Source organism: Lycium ferocissimum, chromosome 4 (genome assembly GCF_029784015.1).
Source record: "Lycium ferocissimum isolate CSIRO_LF1 chromosome 4, AGI_CSIRO_Lferr_CH_V1, whole genome shotgun sequence".
NCBI lineage: Eukaryota > Viridiplantae > Streptophyta > Magnoliopsida > Solanales > Solanaceae > Lycium > Lycium ferocissimum.
Window position 1 is genome coordinate 24,383,077 of NC_081345.1, and position 21,022 is coordinate 24,404,098.

General features: G+C 36.5%; 1 protein-coding gene across 6 annotated transcripts in view; it reads left to right on the top strand.

Moving 5' to 3' along the window:
* The window catches only part of LOC132051893 (sister chromatid cohesion protein PDS5 homolog B), a 30,850-nt gene extending 11,407 nt beyond the window's left edge, over positions 1-19,443 (top strand). The window contains exons 5-30 of one of the 6 annotated variants that reach the window (XM_059443150.1): positions 898-1,119; positions 1,332-1,548; positions 1,658-1,803; positions 1,929-2,086; positions 2,173-2,322; positions 2,408-2,456; positions 2,846-3,034; positions 4,384-4,563; positions 5,451-5,593; positions 6,763-6,889; positions 8,270-8,419; positions 8,589-8,657; positions 9,353-9,489; positions 10,694-10,811; positions 12,667-12,801; positions 12,884-13,077; positions 13,145-13,292; positions 13,383-13,520; positions 13,603-13,686; positions 13,781-14,236; positions 14,299-14,366; positions 14,440-14,488; positions 16,887-16,915; positions 17,612-17,742; positions 18,357-18,427; positions 18,928-19,443. In XM_059443150.1, the coding sequence (XP_059299133.1) occupies positions 898-1,119; positions 1,332-1,548; positions 1,658-1,803; positions 1,929-2,086; positions 2,173-2,322; positions 2,408-2,456; positions 2,846-3,034; positions 4,384-4,563; positions 5,451-5,593; positions 6,763-6,889; positions 8,270-8,419; positions 8,589-8,657; positions 9,353-9,489; positions 10,694-10,811; positions 12,667-12,801; positions 12,884-13,077; positions 13,145-13,292; positions 13,383-13,520; positions 13,603-13,686; positions 13,781-14,236; positions 14,299-14,366; positions 14,440-14,488; positions 16,887-16,915; positions 17,612-17,742; positions 18,357-18,427; positions 18,928-18,960 (3,591 nt within the window). In that variant the 3' untranslated portion in view covers positions 18,961-19,443. Of the gene's footprint in view, positions 1-897; positions 1,120-1,331; positions 1,549-1,657; positions 1,804-1,928; positions 2,087-2,172; positions 2,323-2,407; positions 2,457-2,845; positions 3,035-4,383; positions 4,564-5,450; positions 5,594-6,762; positions 6,890-8,269; positions 8,420-8,588; positions 8,658-9,352; positions 9,490-10,693; positions 10,812-12,666; positions 12,802-12,883; positions 13,078-13,144; positions 13,293-13,382; positions 13,521-13,602; positions 13,687-13,780; positions 14,237-14,298; positions 14,367-14,439; positions 14,489-16,886; positions 16,916-17,611; positions 17,743-18,356; positions 18,428-18,927 lie in introns of those variants that run through there. The other 5 variants (XM_059443152.1, XM_059443149.1, XM_059443151.1 and 2 more) reach the window with 5 other exon arrangements.
* Positions 19,444-21,022: the final 1,579 nt, after the last annotated feature.

Here is a 21,022-nt window from a genome sequence, read left to right on the forward strand (position 1 = left end):
TTCGGGTACGCACAGGATAAACCCCGCTCCTGTGCAATAGCCCAATACTGTCCACCCTGTTACGAGTTTATAGTTGCAGTTCCCATCTCTTCTTAGATTCACCTCCTGTGAGATATATTTGTTTGTAGATAAATTTGCTGCATAATGTTGTTGCTGCCGTCTCTGAAGTTTTAGCTTTTAATGTCTTTATTTTATTTTTGTTGGTTGCATAAATGATGGTATGGATCCTGCTATGCTTTAGATTAGGGTATATTTGCTCAACTGGTTTCTCTGGGTGTCTGGGGAAAGGTGAGAAAGCCATCTTTTTTTGTCCTAAAATACCCATTAATTTAAATATTAAAAAGTGATAATAGATGTTTTGGCTATGGAGCAGACTAGCGTGTTTTGTTCAGTAGAAATGGTGCAGAGGATGAGAGAATACTTGGAGGAGGATTCATCAACTTGAGAACATTAGTAATGCCCCCAAATATATCAGTTGTTCTTTAATCTTGCTTCCTGTTATGGCTTTGAGAGATTGCCTTCTTCCACGTCATGCTAAGTGTTCTTGTCTTTAATGGAGGACACTGTAATAGTTTGTGTCAAGTTTACGAAGATGTGCAACATAGATATTTCTAGACATTTACCAAGTAGTTCTCGTTTGGCTTAGATGAAATTAATTGACATTGCTCTCTTAGTTTTGCAATTCATCTTTTCAACGACAACAACAACAACAACACGCCCAGTGTAATCCCACAAGTGGGGTCTAGGCCTCTAGGGAGGGTAGAGTGTACGCAGACCTTACCCCTACCTTGGGAGGTAGGGAGGCTGTTTCCGAAAGATTGCAATTCATCTTTTCCTGGTATGGAAATTCTGCCTAATTGTCTTTAAAATTGGAATTGTTTTTGAATTTTGTTCCAGGGTGCATCTCGTGCGTCTCATCAGCTTGCTGTCTCTGTCATTCAAAATTGCAGTGAAAAGATCGAAGATACCGTTTCAAGGTTTTTAAGGTCTTGCATACTTAACAGAGACGCTGTGCAGAGTGAGATCAAGGAATATTACCATGATATTATATATGAAATCTTTCAGTGTGCTCCTCAAATACTTCTTTCTGTCATACCTAGCCTGATCCATGAATTATTGGTGCGTCATTCTTCTGCCTTTTTGTCTATTGTTGTATGACAATGTAATCTGTTAATTGTCTGGTCCGATGAATACTAAATAAATTTTGATTATCTATGTTATTGTTGTTTTTTCTCATCGTCTCACTATTGCTATTGTTAAAGTTCTTCCATTGAAGTAGAGTTATATTTCCCACTTTATTGCTCAAACTGTAAATGTAACTTCCTTCACAGACAGATCAAGTGGATGTCCGGATAAAAGCTCTTGGCTTGATGAAAAAGGTCTTTTCATTGCCTGGAAACCATTTTGCGCAGGATTATCACCAGCTTTTTGTAGAATTCTTAAACAGAACCTGTGATAAATCTGCTGAAGTGAGACTAATTACACTTTCATGTGCTCAAGCGTTCTACATGACCAATCCATCAGGAAAAGAATCACTTGAAGTTGTTTGTAAGATGTCAAACTCGAAAGCTTTTTCTTTTGTCTCCAGAATGCCTTCATTTGTTGGTCTCCTGATTCAGCATTTTATCTCACGATTTAACTCCTGTGAACCGAGCAGCTGCTCTTCAAGGTCGGCTTTTGGATTCTGATGACAAAGTGAGATCCGAGGCAGTTACTGTGGTGTGTGACTTGGCAAGATATAAGCTAAAATCTATTGCCCCTGAACTAATCACACGTGTTGCAGAACGACTGAGAGATAAAAAGGTTTTGGTGGTTGAACAGATTTCATAAGATAGTATTGCTTTTTGTGCATTTCTTTGAAAAAGCTTCTCTGTTTGTACTTTATGAAATATGCTTTCTTATGCCTCGTTTTCATCTTAAATATGTAGGTGTCTGTCAGAAAGAAAGCATTGAAGAAGTTGTTAGAACTGTATCAGGAATATTGCACACAATGTGCTGCTGCCATCATGACTTTCAGTGATCATTTTGAACAGATCCCCTGTAAAATTTTGATGCTATGCTATGACAGAGATTGTAAGGAGTTCAAGTATGCCCATTTTCACGATGTGACAGTTCGAAATGGATGCATTTTCTAGTTGATGGCGATCTAATTATGATTCACCTGATGCACAGGCCTCAGCGGATGGAGATTGTGCTTGCTGACTCTCTGTTTCCTGCTTCTCTTTCAATTGAGGATAGAACCAGGCATTGGGTCGTCATATTTTCACTTTTTACGCCTTGTCATCTAAAGGCTTTAAAAGCAATTTTGTCTCAAAAGCTGAGGTACTTTAGTGAAATCTGGATTTCTTTAACCTTTAAGTTCTGCTTTGCTTCTTTTGCTTGAATTCATGGGGTAGTATGCTTCCAGGTTGCGAAATGAAATGCAAGTGTACTTAACTCTCCTCAACAAAGACAAGGTATCTCAAAAATTTCCAATTATGAAATGTTTTGATAATTCTCTTTGTTCACCACTGTATAGGAGAAAATTGAATTCATTAAAGCTGAGTATGGAAGCTTTAAGTTTTATGTTAGAATTTTGGATTGTTCAAAATTCCAATTTCCTGCAACATTACGTCTTGAACTTTGGAATACTTTTTTTCTTTTAGGCTGAAACCTTTCTGGTTTAGTCTAGAGTGCCTTTTTGATGGCATTAACTACCATTCTTGTTTCTAATCTCTTATTGGCTGATGTTGGCAAGACAGGTTTGCTGTGTTTTATGAAGAAATTCTAATTTACAAAGAATTGTGATCCCTACATATTTTTGTCAAGTCATTTTGTGTAGTTATTTTCTATCTTTCTTGTCCAGGAGGAAGTCTCGGAAGAAATAGAAAAGAAAATGAAAATGTCCATTGCGAAAATGTCAGCATCTTTTGATGATACTGCCAAAGCAGCAGACTGCTTCCGCAAACTGGATATGGTGAAAGACAGTCAAATCTTTGATCTGTTGGAGAAGTTGTTAAATGAACAGAACACTGAAGAAGCCCAAACCACCAGGGTGAGCTTGTTTCACTTTCTAACAGTAGGTCTTCTTTATTTCACTTTCAACCTGAATATAGAGTGGGTTTCTTTTCATTGAAATTCTACCATGGAGCAAGATGCCTTTAGAGTTTCTAATGAACTCTTGCTTGAGTAATCTCAGGATAATTTCTTATAACCTTCTTGTGTCCTTTGTGTTTTCTTGGATTCATTCCTCAATAATTTGCATTAAAGTTTTGTGGATGGTCATGGTCTAGAAAGAGAATAACCAGGAAGCTGGACTAGCGGTTGGACCTCTAAGTGGGGTATTTTTTAAATGGGCTTGATTTTAAAGGAAGCGCTAAGTGGCCCAACAAACTGAAAATTGTGATTTAATCAGAGGAGGAAAGCTAAACATGTTAAGGAGTGTGCCACTGTGCCTAGACTATAGATAGTAGACTCAATAGATTAAAATGTAGCTTGGAGGTGAGGGAGAAGGATCAACAAGTTAAGGTGTGTGGCTGGAGTAGAGTTATTGTATTTGGTTTTGGTCAGTATAAAGGAAGGAGTTTTTCTGGAATTGCTAAATGCTTGCAATTGCGTGGATCATTTGGAAAGAAACAAGCTTGAAAACATTTCCTGATAGGTGTATGCCTAAGCTTATGTGTGAGAAAGACCAACTTTTTGGCTTCCTTGATTTCAGACTATAAGCTTGTATCATGTCAACAAGCTTACTAGAACTTCAAAGCGATTTGTTTTTGACGAGTGACCACTGCTTATATAATTGGAACATCTTGTTCTCCTCATAATACACTTCTCTATTCTGATAAAATTCTCCTGCCTTGGAAACTAAGTGAAGAACACACTTCACATTCCTTTCTTTGGGGGGACCTGGTGGTGGGTGCTGGTATGCAGACACTCAAAAAGAGTATATTTTACAGCATAATGCTAGAAGGGAGATCTAGTTAGCTAGAGTTAAATGATGCGGTCGGTCGCGTTTCATGATTTATGTTATACACATTACTGGTTGCATAGATTCTTTATGCATTTGAATTAGTCAGACTTCTAAAGCGTTGAAGAGGACTTTCTATTGGCTTGGAGAGAAGAGTTTCATGATCACTGTAAGATGCAGAGTGTTCGGGTGGTCATTTCCCATTGTATTTGTGGCTGTGATAATTCTTTGATTTCATCTGGTCTATATGCACGCTTAATTTGGGGAAAGACATGTTTTTGGATCATGCAAGTTCTTGATAATATGGTAGTGCACTTTTTGTGGATTAAACTAATATCCTTTTATCTTGTTTTTATCTTTAGATTTGAGTTATTTGCACCATTATCAATTTCTTGACAAATTCAATGAATATTTTGTCGTGCCACTGCATTATCCAGGATAACCTTTTGAGAAAGATTGGGGACAAGAATCTGCATACTGAGTTTGTGCAATTGCTCTCCATGAAATGTTCGTTTAATCTATTTGGTTCAGAGCATGTGCGCTGTATTGTAGATCATCTTTCGGGCGACAGATTTGGAAATAAGCATTTGGAGGATTCTTCCGTGCAACTGCTCTTGGTAAGATAAATCAATTTGAAAGAGTAATCCTGAAACTGGTGAACTTTGGCAACCTTTCTTTTAGTCTCATCTTTATTGGTCTTCAACACCCAGTATTTAGGAACTCTGTAGATTCTGTTAATAATAGTCTAAATTCACATTCCTGTCTTTTCTTCCTCTCTTCCTTTTTGGCGTTCAATCGAAGTACTGACATTAATTAGGTGCACTAAACTATGAGAAAGTTACCGCTTCAGTTCCATTTCTGGTGATTTCTAGAAAGTTAAACCTAGGTAGTTAATAGTGTACTCTGTCACCATGTTAATGAAAAAGGAGATCATAGAAGGCTTCAGATCTTTCTGCTGTTTGATCACACAAGTGTGGAAGTCGTCATGCTTAAAAAGCTAACCTCTTGTTACAGAGTTATTTTTCATTGTTGCTTCTCATAGCCGTCTGTTGAGTGTTAGTGGGTTTAATCACTTATTTGGCATGAAGTTCTCCAGTTTGGAAAAAGGCTACTACCTGTTGTTTCTTGTACTTCGATTGTCGTATTATTTTGTGGTAGTTACGGCTTCTTTTTTAGACAGCTTTATCATGCTTTTTACAGTATTTTGCCATGTCTTTTATACTGCTTTGAATTGCTTGTCCTTGTGCCAAGGGTCTACCGGAAACAGCCTCTCTACCTCCCAAGGTAGGGGTAAGGTCTGCGTACACTCTACCCTCTCCAGACCCCACTTTGTGGGATTTCACTGGGTATGTTGTTGTTGTTGTTTTGAGAGGCATAAAGGAAACTTAAGCTTTATTCATTCTCATTCACCTTGTGTGTTAGATTTTGTTCACATAGTATTCGCAGCCATATTAATTGCATGCTATAATTTTGGCTTTCATCATCGTCTCTTTTTTCTCGCTAGACTATTCTTAGTGCATTTCCTTCACTCTTGAGAGGGTCGGAGATAGAATTCGAGCACTTGTTGTTGGAGAAGGTTATCCCATTCAACGAACAGCTGATCCAGATTCTTGCAAAAGAAGGATCCCATATGTCAATCAACCTTGGGTAATTTTTTCGAATTCTAGGCTGTGGCATTGTACCTTTTTTTCTTTCTTTTCTATAGTGACCGCAGAGTACAGAAGATTGAGTCTGATAGATAGTAATGAGCTTTCACTAATTATTCTGTTAAATGAATTTGTGGCATACTATCTGACAAAAAAGTTTACATTGTTGGGTTGCGAGTAGCTTGCTCTTTGGTTCAAGCACTATGTAGTATTTACTCTATGATGTCGTACATATAACAATTTTCCTTTCGGATATCGCGTAATCGTGATATCTGTGTATGTTTCATTTATGAGATTGAGCATTACGTCCCTCTGCATTTGTTTTAGAAATTAGCATCTCTCGGCATAAGTATTTCATTTGGTGATTTAGTGAGAGTGTGAACTTAAATAAAATTTTACAGGCCACTACTTTATATTGTAGTGTCATATTCAAGTCAATATAGGTCGTAAGTTAATCATCTGATTCTTTTTAAAGTCTGCCCTTTGTTTCTATTGTATTTACCTAAATCCAAGGACTGGTCCAGGGTTTTCACCATGTTAGCATCCCTCCTACTCCTGAAGAAATGGAGTCTTTTCTGCTATTAAATTCAACCTGGGTGGATCTCTAATACCATCAGCTTAGCTTCTCTTTTCTTCTTTTCTCCTATTTGATAAGACAAGATTGCAGCTTCTTTAATTTGTACAAACATTCTTTACCTTTCAAATAGGATAATGTGGGTTTTACCTATCAAAAAAAAAAGAAAAAGAAATAACAGAAATAACCACAATGTGGTATCAAGAAATAACACCCAATATGGGTGCGTTTGCCATGAATTTTGTCATCAAAAAAGAAAAAGAAAAAGGACAATGTGTGTTTTCTTCTTTCTTGGTTGAAAGATTATATTAGACATTCCGTGCTTGTTTTTACATAAATTTGTGGATGGGTTGGCTTCTTGTAGAACTCTACCCACAAAACTTCATACTTTTACTTCCCATTTCTCCACTTGTTTTCTTTCTTTTTCATGTAGAATGTTTTTTTAGCTTTTACTTTTCCAGAATACTTGAATATGTTCTAAATGTTACCTGTTTCAAAAAAAAGTTGAATATGTTCTTCCTTGTTGTGTATGTTATTCTAAGTTACTGTTCTCTTTTTTGTTCTGAGTTAGAGCGGTTGTATTTACTTTGTTGCAGTGACATATACCCGTTCTTGGAGAAGGTTTGCTTGGAGGGAAGTCGTACTGAATCTAAATTGGCTGTCTCTGCAATTGCTGCGTTAATGAGCCCTTCAGAGCAGTCCATTTTCTTAAAATTATGCAAGGTGGCAAACTTTTATCTTCTTGGCATAGTGATGTAAAATGTCTGTTCATTTGCAGCCCTTTTTGGAGTATGCATGATTTCTTTTACGTTTTAATGATTGCAATCCAATGGGATCTGACTATAAGCTCCTACTAACTGCTATTAGCAAGCAAGTCAAATTGAATATTTTAATACTTACACTTAATTGTTTGCCTTTTTGCTTCCTGTCCAACAGTTCAGCTGAGCAGGTACTGCTCCTACTACTAGCTATTGCTACTACTGTTACTACTATTACTACTACCACTACAACTGATGATAACAATTAAAAAAAAAAAATATTGTATTACAACTGATAATATCAATAATAAAAGTTATATTTGTATTGTCACAATAATCATCAGAACTCAAAATCATAATGATAATCATAAGCAGGATCATCCTCCTCGTCATGATCATCATTACCACCATCACCACCAACACCATCATTATCACAATCACATACTTCTTGATCTAAGACCCCTTGTTGTCATTGTTGTTAGAGGTACGATATGGAGAGCCTTCAGATGCACATTATGGTGGGGGATCCATAAAATGCCTCGCATTGCATGTAGAATGACGGGTTTGCTAGGATACACATGAAACCAATTGTTTTAAGCCCAAAGCTTCGAGCAATTGGTCACTCATACCCTGGGTTTTCTTGTGATTGAGTTCAACTTGTCAATAATGTTGTAGAGCTGAAGTAAGTGAAAAGTCAAACGTCACTCTGAAACCTAGAAGGTGTGAAGTTTCTGATGGAGGAGGAATTGTTGACTTGATGGTAGTGAAGGAGATAACTTTTTGTAAGATGCTTTTTGAATTGAATCTAATTATACCTCATGATTTTTTTTTTTTGGTGGTGGTGGCATGAGTGAATTATAGTTGAACTTTTTGAGAGAAATTGATATTTCATTTTCTTTTTGCATCTGGTGTCTAGGGTTTTTTGTTTAATGTTTTAACCTCAACAGTTTACAGATTGATACTTTCTTAAAAAGATGCATTTTGCTATAACTGACTTGAACTTTTGCTCATTTAGCAAAATGGGCCCTGTTATGCTACGATGTGCTTTCGTATTGATTGATCCATTATTTTCTCACTGTTTTATTTTCTCCTTTTGTCATTTTAAATATATTATCTACTTTTCCATTTTTACTGGCATATAATTTATTTATACTTTACGTTTGTGCTAAAGGGAACACCATAAACTTAAAAATTGTGGTGCTTACACCCCATGCCTTGAGGTTTATGCTTCTGTGCGCGATTTACTTGTCAGTTTTTTTGTTTTGTGTCATTAGTCTGTCGTTTTAAGCTCCATTTATGAATTGATTCTAAGGTTCTCTCTCTTCTGCATCTATTATAATTCTAGGCACTTGTGGATTCTCTGCGTCTGGGAAAGCAGCTTCCAACAGTTTTGCAGTCTTTGGGCTGTCTGGCACAACATTCTGTTCTAGCATTTCAAGCACATGAAGAGGTGGTGACCCATTATATCATTGAGGAAATATTTCAGCTAACTGATGTGAGTTCGACTGTTCTGATACTGACTGGTGACTACCTGTTCCCCTAAAAAATAGAAAAAAAAATAAAAAATGAACTGATAACTGATAAGTGCTCTTTTGGCCTGTCCACCTTGGTATCTGTAATTGTTCTGTTTCTGCCTTACTGATGTAGATAAAATTTCTTCCTAGGGGGCCATGTTGGAGGATCTAGATTTGTTAGAGAAGACTTCTGAATGTAGTGGTTCTTGCCAATTAAAGGTGAGTCTCATCCATCTCCGTTCCCTTATTTTCTTTTGGTGTAAAAAGATAGTCCTTGTTGTATAAATGATTGGGCGGAGTTTGTAGAGAATCATATTTCGTAGATTCTACACTTTTTGGTATACCCTTTATACGGCCAGTTTGGCCATGTATATGAATGAAAGTATATTTACTTGATAAAATAAAAAAAAAAAAATTGAAGGCGTGTAATAAGCTGCTCACAAAGAATAGGTGTGTAAAAGGGATAATGGTGGAAGTAGAGGAGGAAAGTATGTATTAAGCCTATTTCTTTAGTTATCTTACCCTGGAAAATATTGTCTACATAATTATCTGAAACTTGCTTCAAAGGGGGTGACCTAGCTGTCGAAGAGCTGGAGCATCAACCTCAGGTCTTCCCATCTTAAGCTTTGTGGGTAGACTTACCCAGTATTTGTGCTAGTGGGAGGTGACAAGTACTCGGTGGGTTAGTCGAAGTGCCCAAGTTGCCATAGACACCGTCGTCATAAAAGAAAAAGACATAATTATCTGAAAATTATCCTGCGTGGCGCTGACTGTGAGTTCATTGATTGGTTTATGTACTAATAATTTTCAAATTAGTTCTGAACTTCAAGGACCTAAAAGATGTTAATGTAAAATGGTTTAACTTTCTAGTTAGGACCTTTTCTGTGGCTTCAGTTGACTGTTCATTTATGCAGATTTTTGGGCTCAAGACGCTAGTTCGGAGCTTTTTACCCCATCAAAGTTCGGCTGATAGTCGTCCAATTAACTTTTTACTGGATATTATACTGGAAATGCTTCAGAAGGGCAGTCTTTGTGATGGTATTATCTCAAGGTATGCATGATTTTTTTAGAATTTCTAATTAGATGTTATCAGCATATATGCTTGTTTGAGCATATTAGAGGGCCCTCACTAGTTGGACATTGCAAGGTTCCTGATGACTTGTGAATGAAATCATTGTTAATGGCTTGTATGTTAGCCTGAAGAATTTAAGGACTTAAGCAGCACCCAATACAAATACAGAAACTGAAAGATAAGTAGTGGTCTTACAGATGTCTCCACTTAATGATGTGGAAGAGGGTCAATCTCCATGCTCACACACTAATGTCTTTGCAAGGCTCTTGTGTGCTCTGACTTAAATATAACGTAGTTTAGATTCATGGTTTACCTCCTAGCATATGTAATGACTCGGGTTGAAAGCAATTCTAACAGTGTCACATTCTATTAAGCACTGCACAAAATTTAAGACTGCATGGCACTGTACAGATTATTTATTCACCTCTTTTTTAATTTTATTTTCTTGGACGTCTTTGTCGCCTAAAATGGACTTGAGTATCCTATTTTGGGACACCAGAATCCAAATTTATCAAAACGGCGAGTCATTTTGGGCTTAGCCTGATAAAATATTACTTCTAGAAATAAAAAGGATAGTGGCAGAATATCGCGTAAACTCCAGCCTAAGCCTCCATTCTTCTTCTTTTCTCTTTCACGTCTTTTCCCCCTAATATTTGAATTTTGTTTGTGTCCAACTTTATCCTCTTGTCTATGTTCTTGCTACTTAGCTTACACTTCCCTAGGGCTTAGCCTGTGCATAAGTGCTCCTTGGCTAGTGCGGGCTAGGGGGAGAGTGGGTGTATACTGTATGCAGTCTTCTCCTTGTTTTCTGCCATGAGGCTATTTCCATACCCAGAACCTGTGACCTATAGGAAGCTCTACCGTTGTGCAAAAGCTTGCTCCTTTAGCTTACACTTGCCTACTATCAGAAAAATGTGTGAACCTACTTTACCAATTAGTAGATGCTATGCTGCTTATACTTCGTACAAGCAGAAGGTATTGCAGGTCAATTGTGTATTTCCTATAGATAATATGCTTGCAATATTGTAACTTGTAAGAAAATCTAACCAGAACAAATGAAAGCTGGAAAGTAAAGGGTATTCTCAGTAAGCTCGAAGGAACATTGTTGGTGCAGGTTATATCTGCTTTGTTGCGTTTGTCACACTTGCAATGACTTATTCACCAGTAACCATTTTTTTGGCAGTGATTCTGACAAGGCTCATATTAGATTAGCTGCTGCAAAGTCTGTGCTTCAGCTTTCAAGAAGGTGGGATTCACTCATTTCGCCACAAATTTTCCGCTGCACAGTTTTGACGGCCAAGGTTAGAAGAGCTCCAGTCTAAAGTAATCTTTTAGTAACTGCTGACTAATTCTAGCAATCCACTGGCCAAAATGATGCTAAGTTTGAATTTCAAGATGTTTAATATTCGTGAAAGTCTTCTTGCTGCCCATAATTGACTAATAGCAGTTGGTTTCTATATTATAGAATTGTTTCTCTTGTACATTACTTGCTGTTATCGCATTTAGGTTCTAGAAAGACATTATTCATTTAAAGTATATTACCTTGTCACTGTTAAAATCAGCAGAACTGTAGTCATTTCCTAATGTTGTTTGTCGTCTCATATGATATTCGGGGAGCGTTATATATGTTATAGTAAAGTAATGGTTAGATCTGCAAATAGAACTCTTGTAATTTATTTTTTCTGGTAAGAGGACTTCTGATATCAGATAGCCTTGGTTCATAAGAGATAAAGTAGCGCTTTCTTCCACAGTAACTTTTGCAATGCGAAACAGAAAATTAATGCTCCGCCATCCCTGAGTCCCATATTTTTGACATATTTTGATTACAAAAAGTAACTAAGAAGTTAGTTGACTTTTGAAAGAATAGAACTAAGTTGATTTCTCTCCCTCACAATTTAAGCTCTAATATGGAGCTCTGAAATTCAATATTGTATTTGATCAGACAATATTAGATGGATCTTCTTGCAATCCACCCCAAACTGTTTCAGTAATTTAAAGGTGTATTCAGAGCTTGTGGATGGCAACATATTATCAACACTTATTCGAAGTGCGATTTCTAAAGATGGAAGTGTTTTATTCTAACCAATACCCCACTTATATGGACAACGAAGATGGCTGTAAAGCTAACGTCCTTCCTTTTACTAATTCAGCGAGCCATGAAACATGGGGGCAAAGAATACATTGATTTGGATTTAACATTCAAGAGCCAACTCTAACTTGAATGAATCATCAGTTCTCTTCCGTGCCTCTTTAGGCCCATTCTGAAACCCACCTACCTTTCTTTTGATGGTCATGGGATTTTCGTACCCAGTCTAGTGTTTACTTGTTTATATTTTTCTCTCTGCCATCTGAAATAACCATTGCCGGGGGCTTTTCTTCTTCTGAATGACAGCATTTCCTGCATAATGTAAGACTGGGAATAAGTGGCAGGAGCCCCGTTTGCCTCATTCCCTCCTAAACTCCTATCAGTTGAGAAATTAATTAACCTCCTGCCTGTTAAATCAGCGGTCCTGTGCAGTTTGTTACTGCACACAGAATGAAGAAAGAGTGAATGTGAAAGATGAGAGAGAAGAAAATGTTAGAAAAGAGGAATGAGATAACGAATGACAAAAAAAAGTAATTAAATTTTCAAACAGGAATGAAAGAAATTAAGAATTAGAACGTTGATAGTTTTTTAAGTTGACGGGAGCTCCTACACTGGTCGTTTTGGACTGTTATATGGCTTAAGTTGGGTTTCTTACTTTGAAAGTATAGCTTCTGAAAATTAGTTGATTAATGTTGAATATTTTATGCATCGTGTTTTGTTATACGGCCATGTATAAAGAAGCCAATCTGGACAATGCTTTTGATACAAACTTTGCTAAATGGTGGACTAATTCTTTCTTTTCCCCATTTTGATATATAGTTTCCCGCTTCACTTGTTTCATTTATTTTTCTGCCATGCTTGATAGAGTAAATTTTAGCTAAGGTTGAAACATCATTAATTTCCTGATATTCACTGTAGCAAGAATTTGAATAGTTGAATTGAAAGCCTATGTGTTTATCCTAGCTAAAAAAGGAAGTCTGGGTAAGTTAACATTGATAACAGCTTGCATTTGAGTTTAACTTTTGTTATTCTTGAAGTTTCTGATCATGGATTCCTATAACCTGTGATAGGATGACTCTCCTCAAGTACAGAGATTGTTTGTTAAGAAAGTGCAAAAGCTTTTAAAGGAACATAAGATCCCTAGTAGATATGCATGTGCATTTCCATTTGCGGCCACAGACTCTCCAAAAGATCTCCAACAAATAGTAGGTTCTTATTAATCTTAATTTCTTAATACTTTGTCAGTTTATTTTTCTTCTCCTGACTCTTCCCTTTTTTCCTTTTAAGTCTTTGAAATACATGGAAGACTTTATACAGGAATATGGAAATGCAGCAAGAATAAATCGAATGTCTACAGTGCCTGGACATGTGACTGGTTTTCCTGTTTACATAGTGGTTTTCTTGATCCATATCCTAGCTCATGATCCGAACTTTCCCGCTGATGATCACCATGATGCCAACTTCTGTGCTCAGTTTTTCAGGTTAGTGTTTACTCATCAGTTGTGTCTTTAAACGCCTGATCTTTTTCTTACCATCCTTTTGGGCCAGTCCACTCGTTTTCAGCTTGCGGGCATTGGTTGATTGTAATTGCTCTGATGGCACTGTGGACCTCATTGGTAAAGCTATTTCATACTTGAGAAGTATCTTCCATGCAATAAAAAAGGCAGAGGATGCTGTTGATGCACAAATTACTCCTGTCAGTGTCTTCCTTGGTTTTGAAATCGATTCTAGTTCCTTTATTCTTAAATGTATTAATGTTGAACCATGAGAGTTGGTCATACTGCAGAAGCTGCATATTTTGTCAGATATTGGGATTTCTTTGTTGGATGCAATAAGCAACAAAAGCGTCTCTCATTCGCATTTCTCCGGACTTATTTTGCTGCCATCTTCACTCTATAAAGTTGGTCAAGAACATAATAGTCAGGCAAGTTCTTTTCGTTTGATTGGCATATTGCATTTTGTTTGATTCTTTTGTGTTTTATTCACACTTCTCTTTTCTTTTGCAGGGAAAAAGTGATCTGTTAATTCGTTATCAGCTAGATGAAGATTTCATTGGGAGGTTACTTGATGGTTCGAAAAAGAAAGCTGAAGTACATGCCTTACCCCTGCTTTGATTTTTATCAGTTGTCACTGGAAAGTGCGTAACCGATTTTGTTCTTCATTGTCCTTACTGTTATATCTCAGACTGCTGCCATGACGCGGTCAAGTAACAGCGGGGGCAGCAAATTGGAAATGCAATTATGCAAAAAGGGCCCTCTCCCGTTGAGCATGACAAAAGAGAACTGCAGTCATTCATATTCAGATAAGGAGGAGATAAGTGAAGCTAATCAGGAGCTCACTACTAGAGAAATACAAAAAACATCTAAACCATTTTCAGCTTCTCCATCATTTGAATTACATAAGGAGTTTTCGATTGATGACGAACATGAAGATGAAGCACACGGAACCAGTGAAGCAGTGATCAGAACTGAGCAGCAACCATATTGTTCAAGAACTCTCAGGTCACAAACCTTGTCTGATCAGAAGGATAAACATCCACGTTCTTTGAAAGAAAAAGACGCAATCTCAAGATGTAAAACCGTAATGCGTGAGCCTTCTAAATCCATGAAAGGCAACAGCCCAGATATCTCCATCTCAAAGGTATATTCTATCATATCTTTCAGTTTTTCAATCAGAACTTGCTCTGACTCTTGAATATGTAGGGAAGCAAAAATACTGGTGAAAAGTTAATCAGGCAGCAAAAAGAACTGTGCTCTTCCGAGGATAAACGGTGAGAACTACTTTGATATTGGTATATTTAACAACATTCACTTTTACATGACATGTCTGTTTTGATAATGCAGTTGTTCTGGAAGCACCGAGGCTTCTGATTCTAGCAACAACTCTCTCAAGGTCAGTCAGAAGATTGCTGAATATAAGAGACATGCTCAATAATGTGTAGGAAATGTTCCATCTGTCTGTTGTTTGTTGCCCTGTAACAGAAATAGTGAAAAAAGGAGAATCATTGCTGGGTATATTAGACAAGTTTCGTGGTTTCGTTCTGCATTCTTAGTTAGTGTCACTTCTAGTTCTGATCTGATTCGTTTAAGTAGGGCCTGGCAGACCTGAGCTTTGCAAGTTTGCTGTTACAATTGTTCAATTAAACATGTAGGTGGACTGAACACCAAGCAAAAAACTTAAAAGGATTTGTCTAAGTTTCTTAGCTTTATATAAGGTCTGGTACGAGGAACTTGATTATTGGTATTGGGGGGACCTGTACTTTAGGATGAATTTATAGATTGCAACATGATGGTTTCGAGCAGATATTCACAAAGAAGACAATTAGCTAGACAAAAATGATACGTGAAAGCTGTTGGTGAAACGGATTCTGAATTTTATTTAAGGTGAGGTGTGCTGTGGGTTGTATGCAATTGTTGGGGTTGCTAGGTTTGTTAGAGTTAGAAGATTGATATAATCAAGGTTTAGATTCTTCTCAGAAAGTATAATTGGCTTCGGAGGCCTTCCAACTGGAAAAATAAGAGAAAATCAGTTCTTGACATGTTCAAGTGTAAGTACTTCTGCATTCTCATAGATTTCTTTTTGAAAGGGGACCACAGTGTCACCTGGAAAGTGTCATGTAGATCAATCGGTATGTTCTCCTCAGTCCTCACCTCTCCCCATTCTCTTATCATGGGAGAAGTCACCATCTTCTAGCCTCTTGGACCCCTAAAAAATGAAAACTGAAATAATAAAGAAAGAAGAGAATTTGGGCCATCTTTCATGAGAGAGGCTGCCTTCTCTCTTGCTGGCATTCTTGTAACAACACTGGTTAGCTTCAGATGAATATGAAAGTGCCCTGTCTAGCAAGCACATTGCCAACAAAAAAGCTAGACTTTACTAAGCAAGCGAAGAGAAAAACTCTCATTAGTCAAGCGCTAACAAGCAAGAAAACAGATGCGCTACTGCGTGTAACTGGAAAATAAGTATAATCTACTTCATTACTCTTTCTGTATGCAAGAATTGATTTATTCAAAGTCAGAAGAAGGCTTTGGCTTATTAATTTAGTAACTTGACATCCTTAGTGCTTTAGCATTTTTTGCTGACACCGGAAATTTGCTGACACCCAGATATAGTAACAAAGAATTTATTTACTGTTGGTTAACATGGAAATTTGCACATGTGAATCACCTGCGAAAGCAGGGAAGCTGAGGTTCTCAGTTTGGATAGTGAGATTTGGGGGACTTTAGGAGTTTAGGTAACCATTCCTTGCTTGACCCGGTAATGTAACATCATTAAATACTCAACTTATTTAGTCAGTAGAATTAGGTTCACGTTTCTGTTTTTAAGAAGCAAACCTTCAATAGAAGATCTAAGACAACCATCTATTTGATCCTTTCCTAACTTTGAGCAAGTAGGTTAATACACATGATTCATGACTTCCATGCATATGTATCACGTTCCATCATATGCATATACTCCAGCTGTATTGAATATAGTAAAAATGTTGTCAGAGTTCATGTAAGGTAGACTTGCAAAGTGGTGAATTGACATGATATTTAAGAATAGAATCTCTATTGTGAAACTAACCTCCAAGAATGTTAACGACCTCAAGTTTCATTTAAGGCTTGATGACTTTCTAATCTGCTAAATACAATACACAGTGCTGCTCATAAAAATAAATACACTAGACAATGCTGGTGATTTTGTTTCCGAATGTTTCCTATGGATTTGGCTATAATCTTCTGCCCATAACTCATTTGCTCTTAAGCTCCAACCTCCTAATTGAAGTTTTCCTGCTTAAGAGTGTTCTGAAATTAATTGATTTATTCTTGTGAAAATTTTAAATACTTTGTCTTGCCTAACTCAAAAGAGTCTCTGTTTAACACTCAGAGATGAAGTAGAACCTTTACTTTTTTGTTGGCCTTGCTTCAAGTCTCACAACATGAATCTTTCTTGACATACACCTATCTTAAAGGCACCAAATTTCAACTTGTATCGCTGTCAACAAGACTAACTGTTGATTGAGCTGTTTATACTTTATGCCAAAGTAGTTTGCTTATTTTTGTCTTTAGAAAGTAAACCTTATATTTGCCACTGCATAATTATCTTTGGAAAAATATTTCCCCTTAAATCCATAACTGAATTAGGATTTTTTTGACTTTTTCAGTTCAATATTTCTTTTTTCTCCAATCACAGTAATCACATTGTCATTTCGAGTTTGTTCTCCATTCTCTGCACTTTATTATTTTTAAAGTATTAAGATCTGGTCGAATATGGTGTGGATTTACCGTAACACTGGGTCAATATGCAGGATCCGTGTGGTCTTCAATCACGGTGCAGGTGAGCTGTTGCTTTTTTCTGATTATTTTATAGGGAGAAGGATTATATGAGGGATTGCATTTTTCAGAAAAAAAAAGTCACTTAACATGTTATTTGACCTCAGCATAAGTCAGGAACCTAATTGCTTGTATTCTTCCTTTTCCTAACATACAGGCTATTTCATAAATCAAGCAATATTTATTTAGGATTTTGAACATAATAATTTCATAGAAACGTCATATAATACATACCTGATGCAGAAGACGTGGTCATAACATAGCCAAGTAGGAAAACTTTTTTGATGAACTCCAATTTTTTTCAATTCGCTGCAAAATTCTTCAAGATTGTAATAAGGAATTTCTCTGTTGCACTCCTTTTACTTCTTGATAGTCACTTTAACTTGTCAACTTGAATGTAAGAGGCAATACTGCCACTTGGGTCCATGAGAATAGGTCCCAGCATTTGGGATTGTATGCTGGCTGTCAAACATAATGTTACGTTGAAGGGGTAAAAAAAAAGCATAGACATTCTTCTGTCCTCAGCTTTTCACGTCTCTCCTATGAGAAATGATATGAGTTCATGATGTAAAATATGTTCATCAGTATTGCTATCTGTGTATGTGGCCTGACAGCATACATTGTTCTGATCATTTGCTTGTATTCCACTTTTTGTTCTGCCGTGGATGCTATAACGTGACCTGTAAAAGCTTTACTGTAGTGACCATGACAAGTGCTCTTCATTTGATAGACCAAGGAAAAATAGCGACATGATTGGATCTGTCTCTCAACAAGAAGATGGCTTGTCAGAGGATAAATCTAAGTGTGGTAGTAAAAGGACTGCCTTAGCTGGTAAGAATCTTACCTTTGTTTGTTTCGATATTTCTTTCCTTTAACTTTGCTGATTTGTCCACAGTGAAAACTAAGTAGATCTAATTAGAAGAAGTATTACTAGCTCTTCTGTTAAACTTGGGTTTCTCTTTATGATCCGAAAGTTTTATTATTAATTCTTCAGTTTATTTCCTCTAATCAATTTTTATTATTTATGTTGTTTTTTTTTTTCTTTCTTTCTTCGTCTTTTTTTAAGATGTTTTCGCTTGAGTTATGCGCCTTTTTGTGTGGGTTTGCACCAGCTTTCAGATGTGTTATGGTTTCCTATTTATCAGTTCAGTTCTATTTGCATGTTCCATCTTCTTTCTTTCATCTCTGGTTTATTTTCCTACAATTTTAAAGCTGTTTTACTTTGTTCCTTAAATGAAACTGGACAAGAAGTCATGAGGTGCCCGTACAGAGGAGGCATCATGTTTAATATAGAGTCGCGATCAAAAGCGTTATGAATCAGTTCACATTTACTCTTGCTATGGACCCGAGCTGTAATTAGTCGCACCTTCTATTAATCTATAAATTATGGTGGATGAGCAAGTCTAAATTAACTATTCTACGATTGTTGTCATTTTATGCCGCAGAGTCAAAGAAACAGGAGAGTGTTTTTGTCGACTCATCAGGTTCTGAAGTCATTGATGTGAATGAGGATCCTGTAAGATTCACCTGTTCTTCTCCTCCGTGTACTTTCAGTTCGCTATTGTTTTGTTTCCTTTTAGCTCAGATGCTTGTCGTTATTTCTGAATGAAAAAACTAGTAAATCAAATTCTTGTTGCCTGTAGTGGGGTTGTATGGTATTTGCTCTGCTTTAACAAAATCATTTTTTACCAACACTTATAGAAGAGCCACCCGGTCTCACACACCCACCAGCTTTTTATATTTTTCTTTTCGCCCCTGTTTTTGTTGAAGCTTTATGGACATGCTTATCAGGAAAAAAAAAAAAGTAGCTTTAGAGCTAGGTCCTTTCTCAAATAGTTGACAGAGGTACGGAGAGATGGCTTGCAGAAGGCATGCTAGAACGTTCTTATTCTAATAAATTACAGTTCAGGCATTGTGGCTAATAAATTATTCTGTTTAATCTAGGAAGTTTTTAGACAAGCTAATAGCTTTTTCAGTTTATCTGTTGGCTAAAGTTGTCTTTTGGTTGCACTACAGATTGCCCGAAGAACTCGAAGTCGAAGAGTTTGAATATATTTTACAGAGATAAACGAAAGGCTAGCTTGTTGAGTAATTTTATTTTGGGCATTCTCCATCTCAGAGAAGGAGCATAATGTTTGACTGATTACGTCAAAATTTTCAGCAATCCTCTAGCAAATAGCTGAGTCTTTGGGCAGGAGTTAACGATTGGCTGTTGTGAATAGTTAAATGAGATGCTTTTATTAACCTAATGTTTAGATGGTGAAACTACGACCCCTGTATGGTTTCTGTAAATAGTGAATATGTCGCTGTTGATGGATTTTCATACAAGTGAGGAAACTCTCTGAACCCAACTATTACAGTATATATTTACCAAAAGCTATATCAATGTATGTCATTAAAAAGATTTCGAGAAGACTAAATGTTATTGTAGTCTGTAGATCTGTGATCTTGATTGAACTACTTTTCACTAGTTCATGAAAAGATAGAAACCCTATTGAAGGGAATACGTTTGTTTATTTCACAAAATTGGAATGAATTGCGTCCTGATAGATTGGAATGGATCAGAGTTGTCTCTAGATTTGTTTGGATGAAACATAGTTGATTGATTGAGTTGATTCTGCACATGCAAATCATATCTCAATTTTGGATTCAAAATAGTTTGGATTAGTACTAATGAGACAGTTCAAAAATGTTTTATGTTTATTTGGAATGACAACTTAGAACTCATGTCATGTATTGCACCAGTGCGCCCCCCTCCTTCCCCGACCTTGCATTTTAACGGGGACAACTTATGCACTATCAGCCGTTGTGACTGAGAAAATATAAGTTGATTAGAAGCACCTATGATGAGGAAAAAGGGAAATAGTAGAGAAATTAAGAGGTTACTTAAAAAAGTATACCAACTTGGATGACCTGTTTTCTTGGAGGCCTTGTCAATCACTTGAATTGTAGGTGGTAAAAACCAATTAAAAAGCATGATCATCTTCAACGGAGATTACACACTCGGAAAATCTCACCTTGATCTGAATTTCAAACTCGAAGGATGCACCCGGTATTAGATTGTTTTTACTCCTACTCCCTCCGGTTCAAAAAGTGTCTACTTCGTTTCTTTTTTCTTTTTGTTGGTTTAAAATAAAAGTCCACTTAACTTTTTTTTGATTTAAAATGAATGTCCACTTACATAATCAAGAAGTAATTAATTTTATATTTTCAAATTAGTCCTTATTTACTTAAGGTAACAAATAAGCAAGAGTTTTATTAATTAAGTGCAGTTTAATGAGAATAACTGAAAAAAATTCTAAGAATTAATGTTTTCTTGAGGGATGTGAAAAAGATTGCTTTATTTTTATGGTTTCTACTAGGGGTGGGCGTTCGATTCTTCGGTTCGGTTTTATCAAAACTTCGGTTTGGCTATTTCGGTTTCGATTTTTTGAAGGTGGACACCGAACACCGAACCAAACTAGTTCGGTTCTTTCGGTTTCGGTTTTTTGAAGTTTGGTTCGGTTCGGTTTCGATTTTTTCAATTCGGTTTTTTCTGATATGATATTAGAAGCAATTTCATTTACACTAATTCATATTCTCAAAAGCAACAAAACATAAAACTAGCAAATTAAAATCAAAATCAAACAAATAGGATACACAAGAACAGAAAACCATAACCATAATATAGGATTGTTAGGTGTTATATACATACAGTAAGAATAATTAAGAAAAAACATAAAGGACATATATTAATCCTAAAGACACATCCTAGTCACCTTTCTTTGTTAAGGATATTTGATTTTCTCAACTGAAGTGAAAAATTAGGGATATAAAAGCAAAAGAGAGCTTATTACAATTGGGTTTTTTTTGGTACTTAAACTTAATGGGTCTGGACTATTTTAATTTTTTTGGGTAATTTATAAATTTCGGTTCTTCAGTTCGGTTTCATCAAAGTTCGGTTCGGCTATTTCAGTTTCGATTTTTTGAAGGTGAACACCAAACACCGAACCAAACTAGTTCAGTTCGGTTCTTTCGGCTTCGGTTTCTTGAAGTTCAGTTTGGTTCGATCCGATTTTTCGTTTTTCGGTATTTATGCCCAGCCCTAGTTTCTACTTCAATTAGACAAAAA